The sequence below is a fragment of the Calliphora vicina genome, chromosome 2 (genome assembly GCF_958450345.1).
Source record: "Calliphora vicina chromosome 2, idCalVici1.1, whole genome shotgun sequence".
NCBI lineage: Eukaryota > Metazoa > Arthropoda > Insecta > Diptera > Calliphoridae > Calliphora > Calliphora vicina.
Genome location: NC_088781.1, coordinates 98,748,865 through 98,762,380, shown reverse-complemented (window position 1 = coordinate 98,762,380; position 13,516 = coordinate 98,748,865). Strand labels below are relative to the sequence as shown.

At 31.7% G+C, this 13,516-nt stretch overlaps 1 protein-coding gene across 4 annotated transcripts in view; it reads right to left on the bottom strand.

Annotated features, from left to right (window-relative positions):
• Positions 1-4,253: 4,253 nt before the first annotated feature.
• LOC135949829 (mucin-2) overlaps positions 4,254-13,516 on the bottom strand; it is a 63,883-nt gene continuing 54,620 nt past the window's right edge. For all 4 annotated transcript variants that reach the window (XM_065499268.1, XM_065499267.1, XM_065499270.1 and 1 more), the window contains one exon: positions 4,254-8,489. In XM_065499268.1, coding sequence (XP_065355340.1) covers positions 6,477-8,489 — 2,013 coding nt within the window. In that variant the 3' untranslated portion in view covers positions 4,254-6,476. The remainder of the gene's footprint in view (positions 8,490-13,516) is intronic.

Genomic DNA, 13,516 nt, shown 5'->3' with positions numbered 1-13,516 from the left:
TCTGTAACTTCAAAACCATTGGTCCGATTTTAATGAAATTTGACATGCGAAAAGAGGAAGTTTGTCGAGTTAAAGTTTTGAATTAGGACCTCATGGTCTCACCAAGTGCGCAGGCAGGGGTCCCAAAGTAGGACCCCTCTGGTATGATATATATTTAATACAATACTATTTCTTCGTTTGCTCTCTGATTTAAAAAATTACATATCGATGCCTTAATATAAAAAGGCCCTAAGTCGTGTTTTTTATTTGTAAGTCCAGATTTTCATTTATTTCAATAAATGGTCTGATCATATATCATAATTATCCAAAAAAATCTCGACTTAAAAAAATAAGAGTTAGGGCCTTTTTAAATTAAGCCATCGATATATAGAATCTAAAGGTAGAATCAGACGATTGCCGCACTGCACCAATTTAATACAATTTTTATTGTGCTGAATTGGGGCCCAATAAAGAAATTGTCCCTATCAAATTCTCTGCAGTCACATGATTGCCTCATCTATCTTCTATATATATAAAAAAGAAATGGTCCATGTATGTAATGGCATCACGTTAGAACGGTTGGATCGATTTGGCTGATTTTTTTTTATTTGAAATTTTGAGGAGGTGGTTTGCAAAGAAAATCTAAAAATTCCGGGTAAAACTCGGAAATTTTTTATGACTCCAGTCAACTGTAATAAAATAGCTCCCTAAAGTATGCAGTGTAAATTTAGATATTTTATTAGCAAATAAATAAGAACATTCAGGTGTATGTGGGTTGGAGAAACTTGAAGAACTAACATCAGTAAATAGCTACCGAGCGAAGCCGGGGCGGTCAACTAGTTTTATATAAATTGGATTGTCGTAAATTGGCGCAAAGCGATTTAGTGGCAATAATTGTCGCATTCCTGTCACATGATTGTTCTAGTTTACGACAACTCTGAGAAACAGGTGTTGTGCTAGATGTTAAATTTTGTTTACATAAATGTAAAAAAATTATTTGTTAACTAAAAAAAGAAAATTGCGTCGGCCTTAATTATCGTATAAAAAAATTAATAAAGAAATGTTAAAAGATGTATGTGGGTCAGGGAAAAATGAATATTGGCGCTAATTGTCTTCTTTGATTGCCGCACTAGAACACAATAAATATTGGTGTATTTTTAACTTTTTTATTGGTGCATGTTGTCTATCAAGCATTTACATGATTGCCGCACCAGGGTTGCATTTGATTGGGCCAAATAAGCACAATATTGTTGTGGTTTGACATATGAGCCAATAAGTTGTGAAATCACTCGATTGACGTATAAAATAGACCAATAATTGAGTCTTAGTTATCAATTAACTCTTATAGTTTAGGAGATATTCGCATTTGAAAATTAAATTTTCAACATTTTTACCCCCTAATCCAGTTTTTTGATAACAACAGGTCCAAATAATTTCCGATTTTCGCTATTTTTCTTTTATTGGACTAAAAACAAACGTATATGTCAAATAAAAGAAGATTTGTATAAAAATCATTACTGAGTCCAGGTCCATGCAAAATACAGGTCCATACAAAATACACCTATTTTTTATGTAAAATTCGAATTTAGGCAAAAATTCTCAAATCGCATAGTCGGTATTAAAATATAGTAATCCATTTTAGATAACCCAATGTGTTCTTAATTATTTTGTAAAATGGTTTCGATATTCCCACGGGTAGCTCCGGAGTGTATTCGATCAATCACAACCATTTGCCACGTGCATACATTTGGAGCATTAGCGCTACCATTTTCACAGCAAACTGTGCCACCATTAAAGGAGCTTCCAGGAGGCACCCTTATTTTATCAGTTTTTTCATTTGCTTTATTATCTTTGGATGTTTTCTCTGGACTACCCAATTGCTGATCGCAAATAAATTTAGCGTTGATGTAAAATTAACGTTATTTTTTTTGACTTTATTACATTTTTATTTTTTATTAAATTGATTTTATTATTGTTTTTTTTTTTCCACAAATTTTTGTTTTGTTTTTTTGACACTTTTGTCCCCCAAGCAACAATAAAACACAATGTTGTTATTGCAATGTTGTACTTGTTGTAATATCAACGCCACCTGTACAGTAAATTCGCCTTGCCTGTATGTATAAAAATCATCATTCGAAAATACGTTGTTTTTTGTCTTTTTAACTATTTTTACACATTTCAAACAGCTTCTCACAAATTCCCAAATCGAACACAATTTTTTTTTCTAATTTGGACAGGACAACGTCTGTCGGGTCAGCTAGTATTTAATAAATGCAGATGTTGCTGAAGCTTTCAGAAGCAATATAAATAATATTAAGGGGTTGAAAAATAAACAAATCGAAAAATGTGTTGGCCTCCTGACATGTAAAAGTATGTACATTAGTGTTTATAAAAAACCGACTTTTTAAAAAACCGGTTTGTCGGTTAACCGATAATTGGCCTTTTTAGAAACCCGGTTTTTCTGTTAACCGGCATCGAAAAATCCGGTTAACCGTCATATATTTCCTATAAAGTATACACTGCTTTAAAATTTTTAGTTTTTAGTAGTCGGGAATGGTTAATATTAAATAACTATAAATATGGAAAAGTGCTAAGTCCATTTTATTTTCTAAAAATTATTATCTCAGTCAAATGGAATTGAGTATAAATATGTTACTAAATATATAATACTTGTTTTAATTATTTTGAACCAAAAAATTTAAATCAATTTTTTAATTAAATATTTTAAAATTTATTATCACTTTCTGATATACAGAAAATGTTACAAGGACCTATAAGATGCAAACGCACTTCTTCTTAGCTGTGATTATTTGTCATTATAAATCATACCAAATAAGTAATAAAACTCCATTATCAGATTTAAAAAAATATTTCAAATCATGAATTTTGTTTTTTGTCTCTCCTGTAATATTTCTGAAAATTACTTTGAAATGAATAATAAAATAAAATTTTAAGAACAAAACACAGTAATGAAGTCAAATTTATTGAAAGAAGGTATGTACATCAAATTCAATTTAACATTTGGTGAAATCATCCCTAAGTTTATAATGAATCATTATTATGATTTACCTTAACTTATAGAATTATGCGTAATTAAATTTTTAATAGTTTGTAGTTGTGTAATTTATTCTGAAAGAGTTTTTCAGTAAACTCATCATCCTCTACTATTTAGAATCATTGTAATTCTTGAAAATATTAATCTAAAATAGTTTGTATTGTAAATCAGCAGTTTAGGTTTCAAATCAGACCAATAATGTGTACTAGAGTTTCGTGTTCGGTTTTAATCGAAAGCGAAACCGCGGTTTTTCAAGGCCTAATCTTTTAATATATTTTCAGTAGAAAAATTAAAAATTTAGAAATGAAAAACAAACTTTTTCATCCAAAGATTCATCCAAGTATTTCCTGACAATTAAAATTCAAATGAATGTTTATTTATTTAAATTAAAAAAAGAATGTAAAGTGTTTTTAACAAAGACTTATTTATTTTCAAATATCCAATAAAAGTATGGAGTACTGGCTGACCCGGTGCGCTTCGCCACCCCAATTAGAAGAAAGAAATAGTACTTTGCGAATTAATAATAATTCAGGATAACATGTCTCTAGTTTCAAGTTTATTGGTTCATTGTAATGTGGATTCTCGCTCATTCAAAATTTATTATTAGAATTAAAAAAGTACCATAAAGACCCACATTTTGTATTCCCACTTAGCATCATGAATGCCTAATTTCATATTTCTGGGCCCATTATTATTATTGAAAATGCAAACGAAATGTACCACTAAATTCACCTTTTGCGAATTCTAACTCATTCAGAATCATTTGTGTCTAATTTTTAGGTTTATTATAAAATATTGTCAACTATTATGTATACATATAAGTAAAATAATTTAATATAATACAAATTACAATTAGAAGATAATGTACCAATTTTCCTCAATTGAACCCCCGTCAAGTTGGAAATCAAACTAATTTCCTGACTATAGGTTCAATATTATTGAAAATTCAAAAAGTACCATTTTGAAGAACGAAAAAGTACTCCCTAGTTTGGTTTAGTTCTCCTTTTTTGGTATCATAATACCATTGAGCCCCCTATTCTTGATTATTTGAAAATGTACTAATTTTAAATTTGTTAGCTTTTCCTATATTATCAATGGAGTTTGTTTCTATAACACTTAATATTTAATAAATTATCCCAAAACCGACCGAACCGATCGGTTTTCAATTTTTTATCTAAAGGAAATAACAATTTTCTCTAAAATAAGAACACGATTTAGATTAGTTTTCTTTTATCCATTTATATTATTTATTGTATAAGATTTACTTCAAATGCACTCTCTACTCTCATTTCTTAATTAAATCAATCTAACCGAGAATACATCCAAAGGATAACAAAATAACAATTTGTGAAGTACATTTGTAGCTGGTAAAATTTAAAACTTGTTTCTTTTGTATACGATATTATATAATAAGATTTTTTTTTAAATTTTTACATAAAAATAATTTATAAATATGTATAGTACATTATTAAAATTGTTTATAATGATCACACTAAATAAGGACATTGAAAAGATATATTTTTTTATATACACTAGGCGTCAAAAATCTACGCTCATGAAGTGTTTTATATGTTTAATTTGTAACAAACAGCAAAACTTTATGTTAAGTCATATTTTTTTTATTAAATTAAACAGTTTGCTTCAAGCACTTCAATATAACAAATCATTTTTTTCTAAATTTAATTATAGTATTCACAAAAACAACAAAAAAATCTTCATATTTATAAAACATAAAAGCCAAAAGTCTACGCTTATTGATAACACATCAAATTAAAACATACAAAACAACAAAAATAAATAACAAATTAGTATCGCGTTGGATAACCACGACATTTGAGAACCTCCCTGAGTCTTCTTTGCATCGAGTTAACCAAGTGGGTGGTCTCCGTGGACGAAATATTCTCCCACTCTTCCTTAATAACATCTTTCAGCATTGATTTGCCAGTAATAGTCCGCTGTCGAATTTTTCGCTCCAGTAGTGCCCATAAGTGCTCTATTGGGTTTATGTCCGGTGATTGGGGAGGTGTATGCAGCATCTTCGGTACATTATATAGAAGCCAAAGTCTAACAATCTCAGCCGTATGCTTCGGATCGTTGTCTTGTTGGAAGTAGTAATCAGCAGACAACCCCAGTTTTTCGGCACTTTGCTTTAAATTTCGTTTAAGAATGTCCAAGTAGGCAAATCTGTCCATTGTTGAATCTATAAATTCAAAATTACCTACTCCACCGGCTGCCATACACCCCCACATCATTACGGCTCCGCCGCCATGCTTTACTGTTGGCAGCAAATTTTCTTTATTTAATGCAGTTCCTGTTTTTCTCCACACCATCTGTCTTCCCTTTATACCAAATATGCAAAATTTGCTTTCATCTGAAAAGATTACCTTTTTCCAAAATTCTGGTGACATATTCACATATTTATTGGCAAATTCAATACGTTTTCTTCTATTTACTAAGGAGATGAAAGGTTTTTTTCGGGCGACACGACCATGGTAACCGGCTTTTCTTAAAATTCTTCTGGCAGTGGTTACACTAATAGTCTTTTTAAACTTTTGGTGGATGTCTTCCCTTATTTGGGCTGCTGTTGTCCTCGGATTTTTTGTTACAAGAGAAACTACACTTCGGCACTCTCTATCTGTTAACTTGCGTGGACGGCCAGATCTTGGCTTAGAAGTTATTATTCCAGTTTTTTCAAAATTTGTAATTACTGTTCGCACGGATGTCCATGATCTTCCAATAGTTTTTCCTATTTGCCTATAATTTTGTCCATCTTTCCAAAGCTTCAAAATTATTTTTCTTTCCTCAACCTTAATTTCTCTTCTTTTTCCATCCATGGTTTAAAATTTAAAAAAAAAAAATAATAACTTTAATTTCTTAAATTTTTTAATGTTAACAAATATGAACACCACATAAATTATGATCAATGACCAGACACTTCTCAAAAATATACTGATTTAAACTCATGAGCGTACACTTTTGATTCTTTATAAACACGTGCTTTTTTTTAAAATATACCGTTATACATGGTAGATTATACGTACATGAAAAAAATAGTATGGACATGATCTACTACCCTTTAAGCAACTATAAAAATAAAATATTTTGCAGTTTTCTATGATTTTCAAAAAGCTATTTCGTCCTAACAGCTTGTAATGAGCATAGAGCGTAGACTTATGACGCCTAGTGTATGTATTTTGTTTTATATAAGGATTATTAAAAGGTATAATTTAGAATATAATCACTATTAATTAATGTAGTATTGCAATCAAACCCCGTTAATAAAAACGATTTTTAATAAAAATATTAAAAATAGATTTTCATAATTGAAATAGTTATACATGATGTGATCTTATAGATGTTTGTATTTGGTAAATAACACTTATATTTATGTATTGCTTGCTATATTAAAGGACAATACTTAATTTCGTTTAGCTTTGAGCTATTATTCATGGCCGGGCTTGGTACGTTTTGGTTTTGGCACTGGATTCCAATCTAAATTGGACGATATTGGCGATGTTTCCCGATAGTCGTACACCTCCTTTTTGACCTTACACTTCTGAAATATATCATTATTATCTAGTTTTTGAGCTTCTGTATATTCGTTGTTGCAGTTCGATGGCGCTGGCGAAGGAGAATTGGCTGCTCCTGCTGTATCCTCTGCTTCAGTTGTAGCGTTAGAAGTAGTTGGTGTCATCTCTTCAACCAAACGTTCAATTTCTTTTTGTCTCTCATCTAAGATTTTAAGATTTTCACTTAAATTACTGCTGCTATGTGTTTCGGAAGTCTGATGTGTTGATACTGTCTCAGAACTAGTGGTGTTGGTGGTTGTTTGAGTTTGTAAAGCTGTAAAATCTTTGTTAGCTGCCGCATTGAGTAAACGCTGACTACGATTAATGGACTCTATAATATCTTTGACTGACTTTCGTTTTTCTGGCGGTATGTTGGTCTCCAACGGAGCCAAGGTAGAACGTTTCCATTCCATATGACTGGCGGGTTTGGGTCTATACAACAAGTCGAATTCATCCTCCTGTCTTTGTACCTCATTATGGTTTTCGAGGGTAACTGAGCTTTCAAAATTTACTTTTTTAACATCTTTTGTTTCCTCTCTTTCTATGGATTTGCTAACACCATTACTGTTAATGGAAGTTGTAGTTTCTACGATTTTCAGAGTATCAACTGGTTTAGCTTCTGGTATTTTGACTTCTTCCAGTTTCACACCATTAGTATTGTTGGTAGTAGAAGGAACTGAATTGTTTATTTTATTTTCCTCTTCTTTAGAGTTTTGTAGAGGCAGAATGGGTGGTGATATGCTTTCATCACGAGATGCTCTTCGTACATGACCATTTTGGGTATTTGTAAACTTTCTCATGGGTTTGTGAATCTCGGCAAAACCATGTATCTTTCCATTTGCTTCTTTTGTGACTGGTTTGGGGGACAATGTGGGCTTGACCAAAATTTCCGGTTTAGTATTGATACGTTCCTCATTAATAGTTAATTCGCTGTGTCGTTCGTTTCCAAGGGTCTTTCCTACAAGTTTGACCGTTTCCTTGATGACCGGCTCACTCTGTGTTGGCTGGGGGTTTCTTCTTTGGGTTGGAGGGCTGGTTAGTACAAATGGAGTTTTAGTGGTAATAGTTTCAGTGGTTTCAACATGTTCGTTTGTTTTGAAACTTGAAACGCCACTAGGATGTTCTTTGCGCGGTGTTGCTCTTGGACTTTCCACGTGGACGTGAATGCACTCAACATGACCAACTTCCACCTCAGCTTCAGGTTTCGTTTGACGTTTAAGTGGTATGGGTTTTTGTGGCAACTCTTGTGTATTTATTTCTTTTATACACAAATCTGCCACAGTATTAGTAGATTGTGGCTGCTGATCAACTGACGTACTGACCACCGAATTGTTGGTTGGTTTCTTTGGTATCGCTCCATTGGATTTGATTTCTTTACTTTCATCAGTTTTTGTTACGATTTCAGTTGAAACATGAGCCACATGGCTTTCCTTCTCCAAGGGTTTAGTGACATCAGTTGTTTTTGTTTTAGTGGTTGTTGTTACAGTTACAATTTCAGTTGTAACTTGACCATTTGTTTTAGCTGACGGTATTGTTTTCTCTTTCGACGCAGTTTCAGCGACTACTGAGGAGGTGGTGGTGGGGGAAGTATTTTTGGATGCTGGTGTTGTTTCTTTTATTAGTTTTTCTTCCACTTGTTTTACTTCGATTTTTTCCATATTATTTGATGAAGTATTCGATGAGGTTGTCGTTGTTTCTGTTTGAACATCATCCTTCCGCGTGATTTCAACATCATCATTGCTCTTAGTTTTCACAAAACTTTCTATTTCTGCTGTTAAATTAGCAATATCTATATCCTCTTTAATACGCAGCTCTTCTTGGGTATTATCGTAACTAGATTCTATACGAATAGTTGGAGGATTTACACCGTTGCTGCGACCGTGAATCTGAAATGAGTAAAGGAGAGTTTTTATAATGAAAGTAATGAATATCTATAGTAAAATATATGTCTAAACGAGAGTTATTGCAATAATCTACTATGATATTACATAATATGGGATCCCATATCAGTGACTTTGCTATTTTAGATATTGTAAATGGTCAAAATATTAACACAGGATTTAATTTATTAAAATGGATGAACTTAGAGACTTCATAGTGAACTATGACATATATGTAATGAGTCCCTCTGAGACGTGGTTTAGACCAGATATGTCTGACGGATTGGTAGCTGTGCTGGGATATGTGTAGGTTATGCAGAAATCATCGAGCTAACCCCACTATGGGTGGTGCTGTTGGGATTTTGGTGGCTGAGGAATGTGTTATTGATACTCTGGAATGTTTGTTCATTACAATGTACAAGACAAAAAAATTACAAGGTCCGACCAATAAATTTTGATAGAAGAGACAAAAAAAAAACACGTGTATCTGCGTTTTGAAAGTTTACATCTGAATTTCATTTGAAAGGGGTTAAAGTTTCCCAACTCTGGCACATTCTTATTGTTAATCTGCATAAGAAACGATGTGATCTATACATTTTAGATATAAAATGTGTTCAGCAAATTTATGTAAAATGTTACGGAGAACATTTTTGTAGAATATGTTAAACATCTAAACCCTTAAGGCACGGGTCTTTTTTGTCCTTCTTTTAAAAAGGAGCAAAAAGAGTGATATATGTAACGTTTCCTTATCTGGACAAGCGTCAGTTCCGTTCCTACAATATCATGATGTCACGATTTATATTTTATTACTTATCATCACAACGATTAATGCACAGTAGTTTTGGAAACTTTTTACTTTAGAAATAATTCGGTAGCTCGTGAACGATTAAAGATATCTTAATGAAATTTCACATAGTCAGTACATAAACTGGTAATTGGAATGGGGGATAGTGAGCTGCCCCCAAAGTTGCTCACCTCTGGCCTACAAAATATAAAAAAAATCACCAAATGTTCAGTTCTTATCCGAATTACAAATATCTACAAAAAATACGCTTTTAGTTCAAGAGATATTTGTATTTTTTTTGAATCTTTCGGGTCGATGATTTTTTTTTAAATCTATGTTTCAGACAATTATGTTTGGATATGTTGCGAAGACACATAGTGCTCTACCACTTTGTATTTGACTACTGGTGTTAGAAATACATTGGCAAACATCACACAGAGGACAGAATCTGTCATTTTGAAAATGAATTGTGTGGTTTATTCATTGCTTGCGATAAACTGAACCTATGTCTCAGCCTATTATTAAATTTATATATGGTACTTTCAGATATTATCTGAAACCATACTTTTGCAAGGTTATTAAATATGGTATACCAATATCTTCTATGATGATTTATGTTTTTCAGATCTATGACAAATTATTATAGCATTACACAGTACAACACATGATTTTGGGACTCAATTCTAAAGGTAGGATCACACGATTGCCGCAATGCACCAATTATTGGTCTATTTTATACGTCAATCGTGTGATTTCACAACTTATTGGCTCATATGTCAAACCACAACAATATTGTGCTTATTTGGCCCAATCAAATGCAACCCTGGTACGGCAATCATGTGAATGCTTGATAGGCAACATGCACCAATAAAAAAGTTAAAAATACACCAATATTTATTGTGTTCTAGTGCGGCAATCAAAGAAGACAATTAGCGCCAATATTAATTTTTGTAAATGAAATATTGTTTTTGTGAGCCACTCTCTGACCCACATACATCTTTTAACATTTCTTTATTAATTTTTTTATATGATAATTAAGGCCGACGCAATTTTCTTTTTTTATTTAACAAATATTTTTTTCAAAAATAGATTGTTTTTACATTTATGTAAACAAAACAAAATTTAAAATCTAGCACAACAGCTGTTTCTCTGAGTTGCCGTAAACTAGAACAATCGTGTGACTGAAATGCGACAATTATTGCCACTAAATCGCTTTGCGCCAATTTACGACAATCAAATTTATATAAAATGAAGCAATCATGTGACTGCAGAGAATTTGATTGGGACAATTTCTTTATTGGGCCCCAATTCAGCACAATAAAAATTGTATTAAATTGGTTCATTGCGGCAATCGTGTGATCCTACCTTAACAATTGCACCTGAAAGTAGCCCCAAAAATAAGAACTTATGCATCATTAGTTTTGTCAATTTGGCTGCCGTAATAATTTAATGGCCATACGATTTTATTTTCCTCAAGGTGGATTTTTATCACTTTTTCTATATTTTAGCACAGTTATATCTCGTATACCGTACGGAATATCTCTTTTGTGGCTGAAGAAAAGTTGTAGATATTGAATAGTACCTACCCGAAAAAGTTGCATCCAGTGCCTTAAAAATCACAAAAATGCCCATTTTTTTAAATTTTTTACCAATTTTTCACCTTTTTTGCTCAATAACTGGATTACAAATACAATTATGGACCGAACACCATGAAATTAGGTCGTGTAATTATGGACCGATCATAATAAAATTTGGTGACATGAATTTTGTATATATAAAACTTATTTGGAGCGAAATTTGTGTAGATACATATATAAATTAAACATTTATGACCGATAAAGTCCAATTTCGGAAGGACATTTGTATAGGGGCTAGGTGAAATAATGAACCGATTTCAGACAATTTCAACAGGCTTCGTCCTTGTGCCGAGCGAATTATATGTACCAAAAATTTTTATGATCGGTCCATAATTATTCATAGCTCCCATATAAGACCCGCATCCGAAAATCACTTTAAAGTGAATAAATCTGTTAAAAATGATGGTATACAAGCAAAATTCATGATAAATATCTTTCATATAAACACAAATCACACGACCTAATTTCATGGTGTTCGGTCCATAATTGGATTTGTAATCCAGTTATTGGACAAAAAAGGTGAAAAATTGGTAAAAAATTTAAAAAAATGGGCATTTTTGCGATTTTTAAGGCACTGGATGCAACTTTTTCGGGTAGGTATGTTCCGTACTTTTCTTCTACTATTCAATATCTACAACTTTTCTTCAGCCACAAAAGAGATATTCCGTACGGTATATGAGATATAACCGTGCTAAAATATAGAAAAAGTGATAAAAATCCACCTTGAGGAAAAAAATTCGTATGGCCATTAAATTATTATGGCAGCCAACTTGACAAAACTAATGATACAGAAGTTCTTATTTTTGGGGCTACTTTCACGTGCAATTGTCAGAATTGATTCCCAAAGCAATGGACTGAAAAATGTTGTACGCTTCTTCTGTGGTCCCTGGTTATAGGTAGTCTGCTGGGGAAACTTAAATGCTTGGGTTCTGCACATATGGGAACTTCGACTTTCAAATTGTGCGAGGAGAGATGGTTGACAATTAAACCGATTAAAATTATCCATGTTACATTTACAAGACGCAGACCTTTCAAGTAGACATGGACTATTGAGTTTTCTGAGGAGGTTAAATACCTAGGGTTTATTCTTGTTAAAACTCTGTGCTGATCATAAGGGCAGTTTATGCCTGTAAAAGACTCTTTGGAAGGACATAGGATGATCTTGGTGGAACATATGTGTATTCTAAAAATATTTTAAAATTAATCACATATCAGTGTGCCTTAAGGTGGACCTTATTTTTTTATTTTCGATTTTCCAAAAACAAAGGGCAATTTTGTGTGAGGTTAGGATACAAAAAAATCCGAAAAAAATTTTAGCTCGATCGATTAAAAATTGGCGTTCCGCGCGAGGGTTAAATTTCGTTAGAACATTTACAAGGGGAAAAATTCTATTTTTTTAGTTTTTGTAAAAATTTTGCCATTAAATAATTACTTTTGCAATTTAATATAAAAAAAATCGAAATGTGTACGTAATTGTCGTTGTAATGTGATATAAAAGACAAAAATTGGTTAAAAAATGTTGAAGTTATTAAAAATTCCCCAGGCCATTAACGTGTCTAATATGCAAAATATGTCCATACCTCCTACAGTTTATCCGTACCTGCGGCTTAAATTTTGCGATTTTCTGGAAAAATGAGGGTCATTTGGATCCAAACTGCTCTTAACGGTTAATTTAAATTTTTTTTTTTTTTTTTTTTGTATAATAAATATTTTATTTATTTTTCTTCAATTTATATAACCAAGCCTTAGGGGCCATTAATGGCTAATAAAAGCTACTAAATAAAATAATTAAATATATTAACTTTTAACAAAAATAGTATAAATAAAAATAGTTAAAAACAAGTAATTACAAAATTATTAAAATTTTTTTTTCTTTTATGCAAACATTTAAATAAATATAAATGTATATATAATTTAATAAAAAAAATAAAAAATATAGTTATCAGACCCTTTTTTAAATCATTATATAATAATAAAACAAAAAAATTATAATGCATGAAAGTGCATATCTTTTAAATTTTGAGGAATAGTTAAAGAGAAGGAGAAAAAATTATAAATCATGTGTAATTACATAATTCATTAGTTTTCTTCGAAAGGCATAAGGCGAAGATGAGAAACATCTTAGATCCCTAGGTAGTGTATTCCATATTCTTGATAATCTTATCTGGAATGATCTTTCAAATATTGCGGAATGAAAGAGTGGATATAAAAATTGAGGGTTCCTATCAGAGTTTATCAAATGAAAGTTGTCTACTATATAATCAGGGAAACCGTTTACAAAAATCTTGTAAAAAAATATTAATAACCGTATAGCTACATAATTATGAAATGAACATCGAAGGAATCTGTCCACAAAGGGAGTTACATGGTGACGTATTCCCAAATGAAAAACAAATCTCACGATTCTATTGAAAATTATTTTAAATGTAGCAAATTCACGACCCGTAGTACCAGAAAATACTTCTATACAATACAAAATATGTGGCATCAATAAAGCATTAGCGACACGCATTCTAATAGAAAATGGAAGATATATATCAAGTGAATATAACCTTCTCAATAAAAATGATATTCTGGAAGAAATGCTGTTAATATGAGCTTTAAAATTTAAG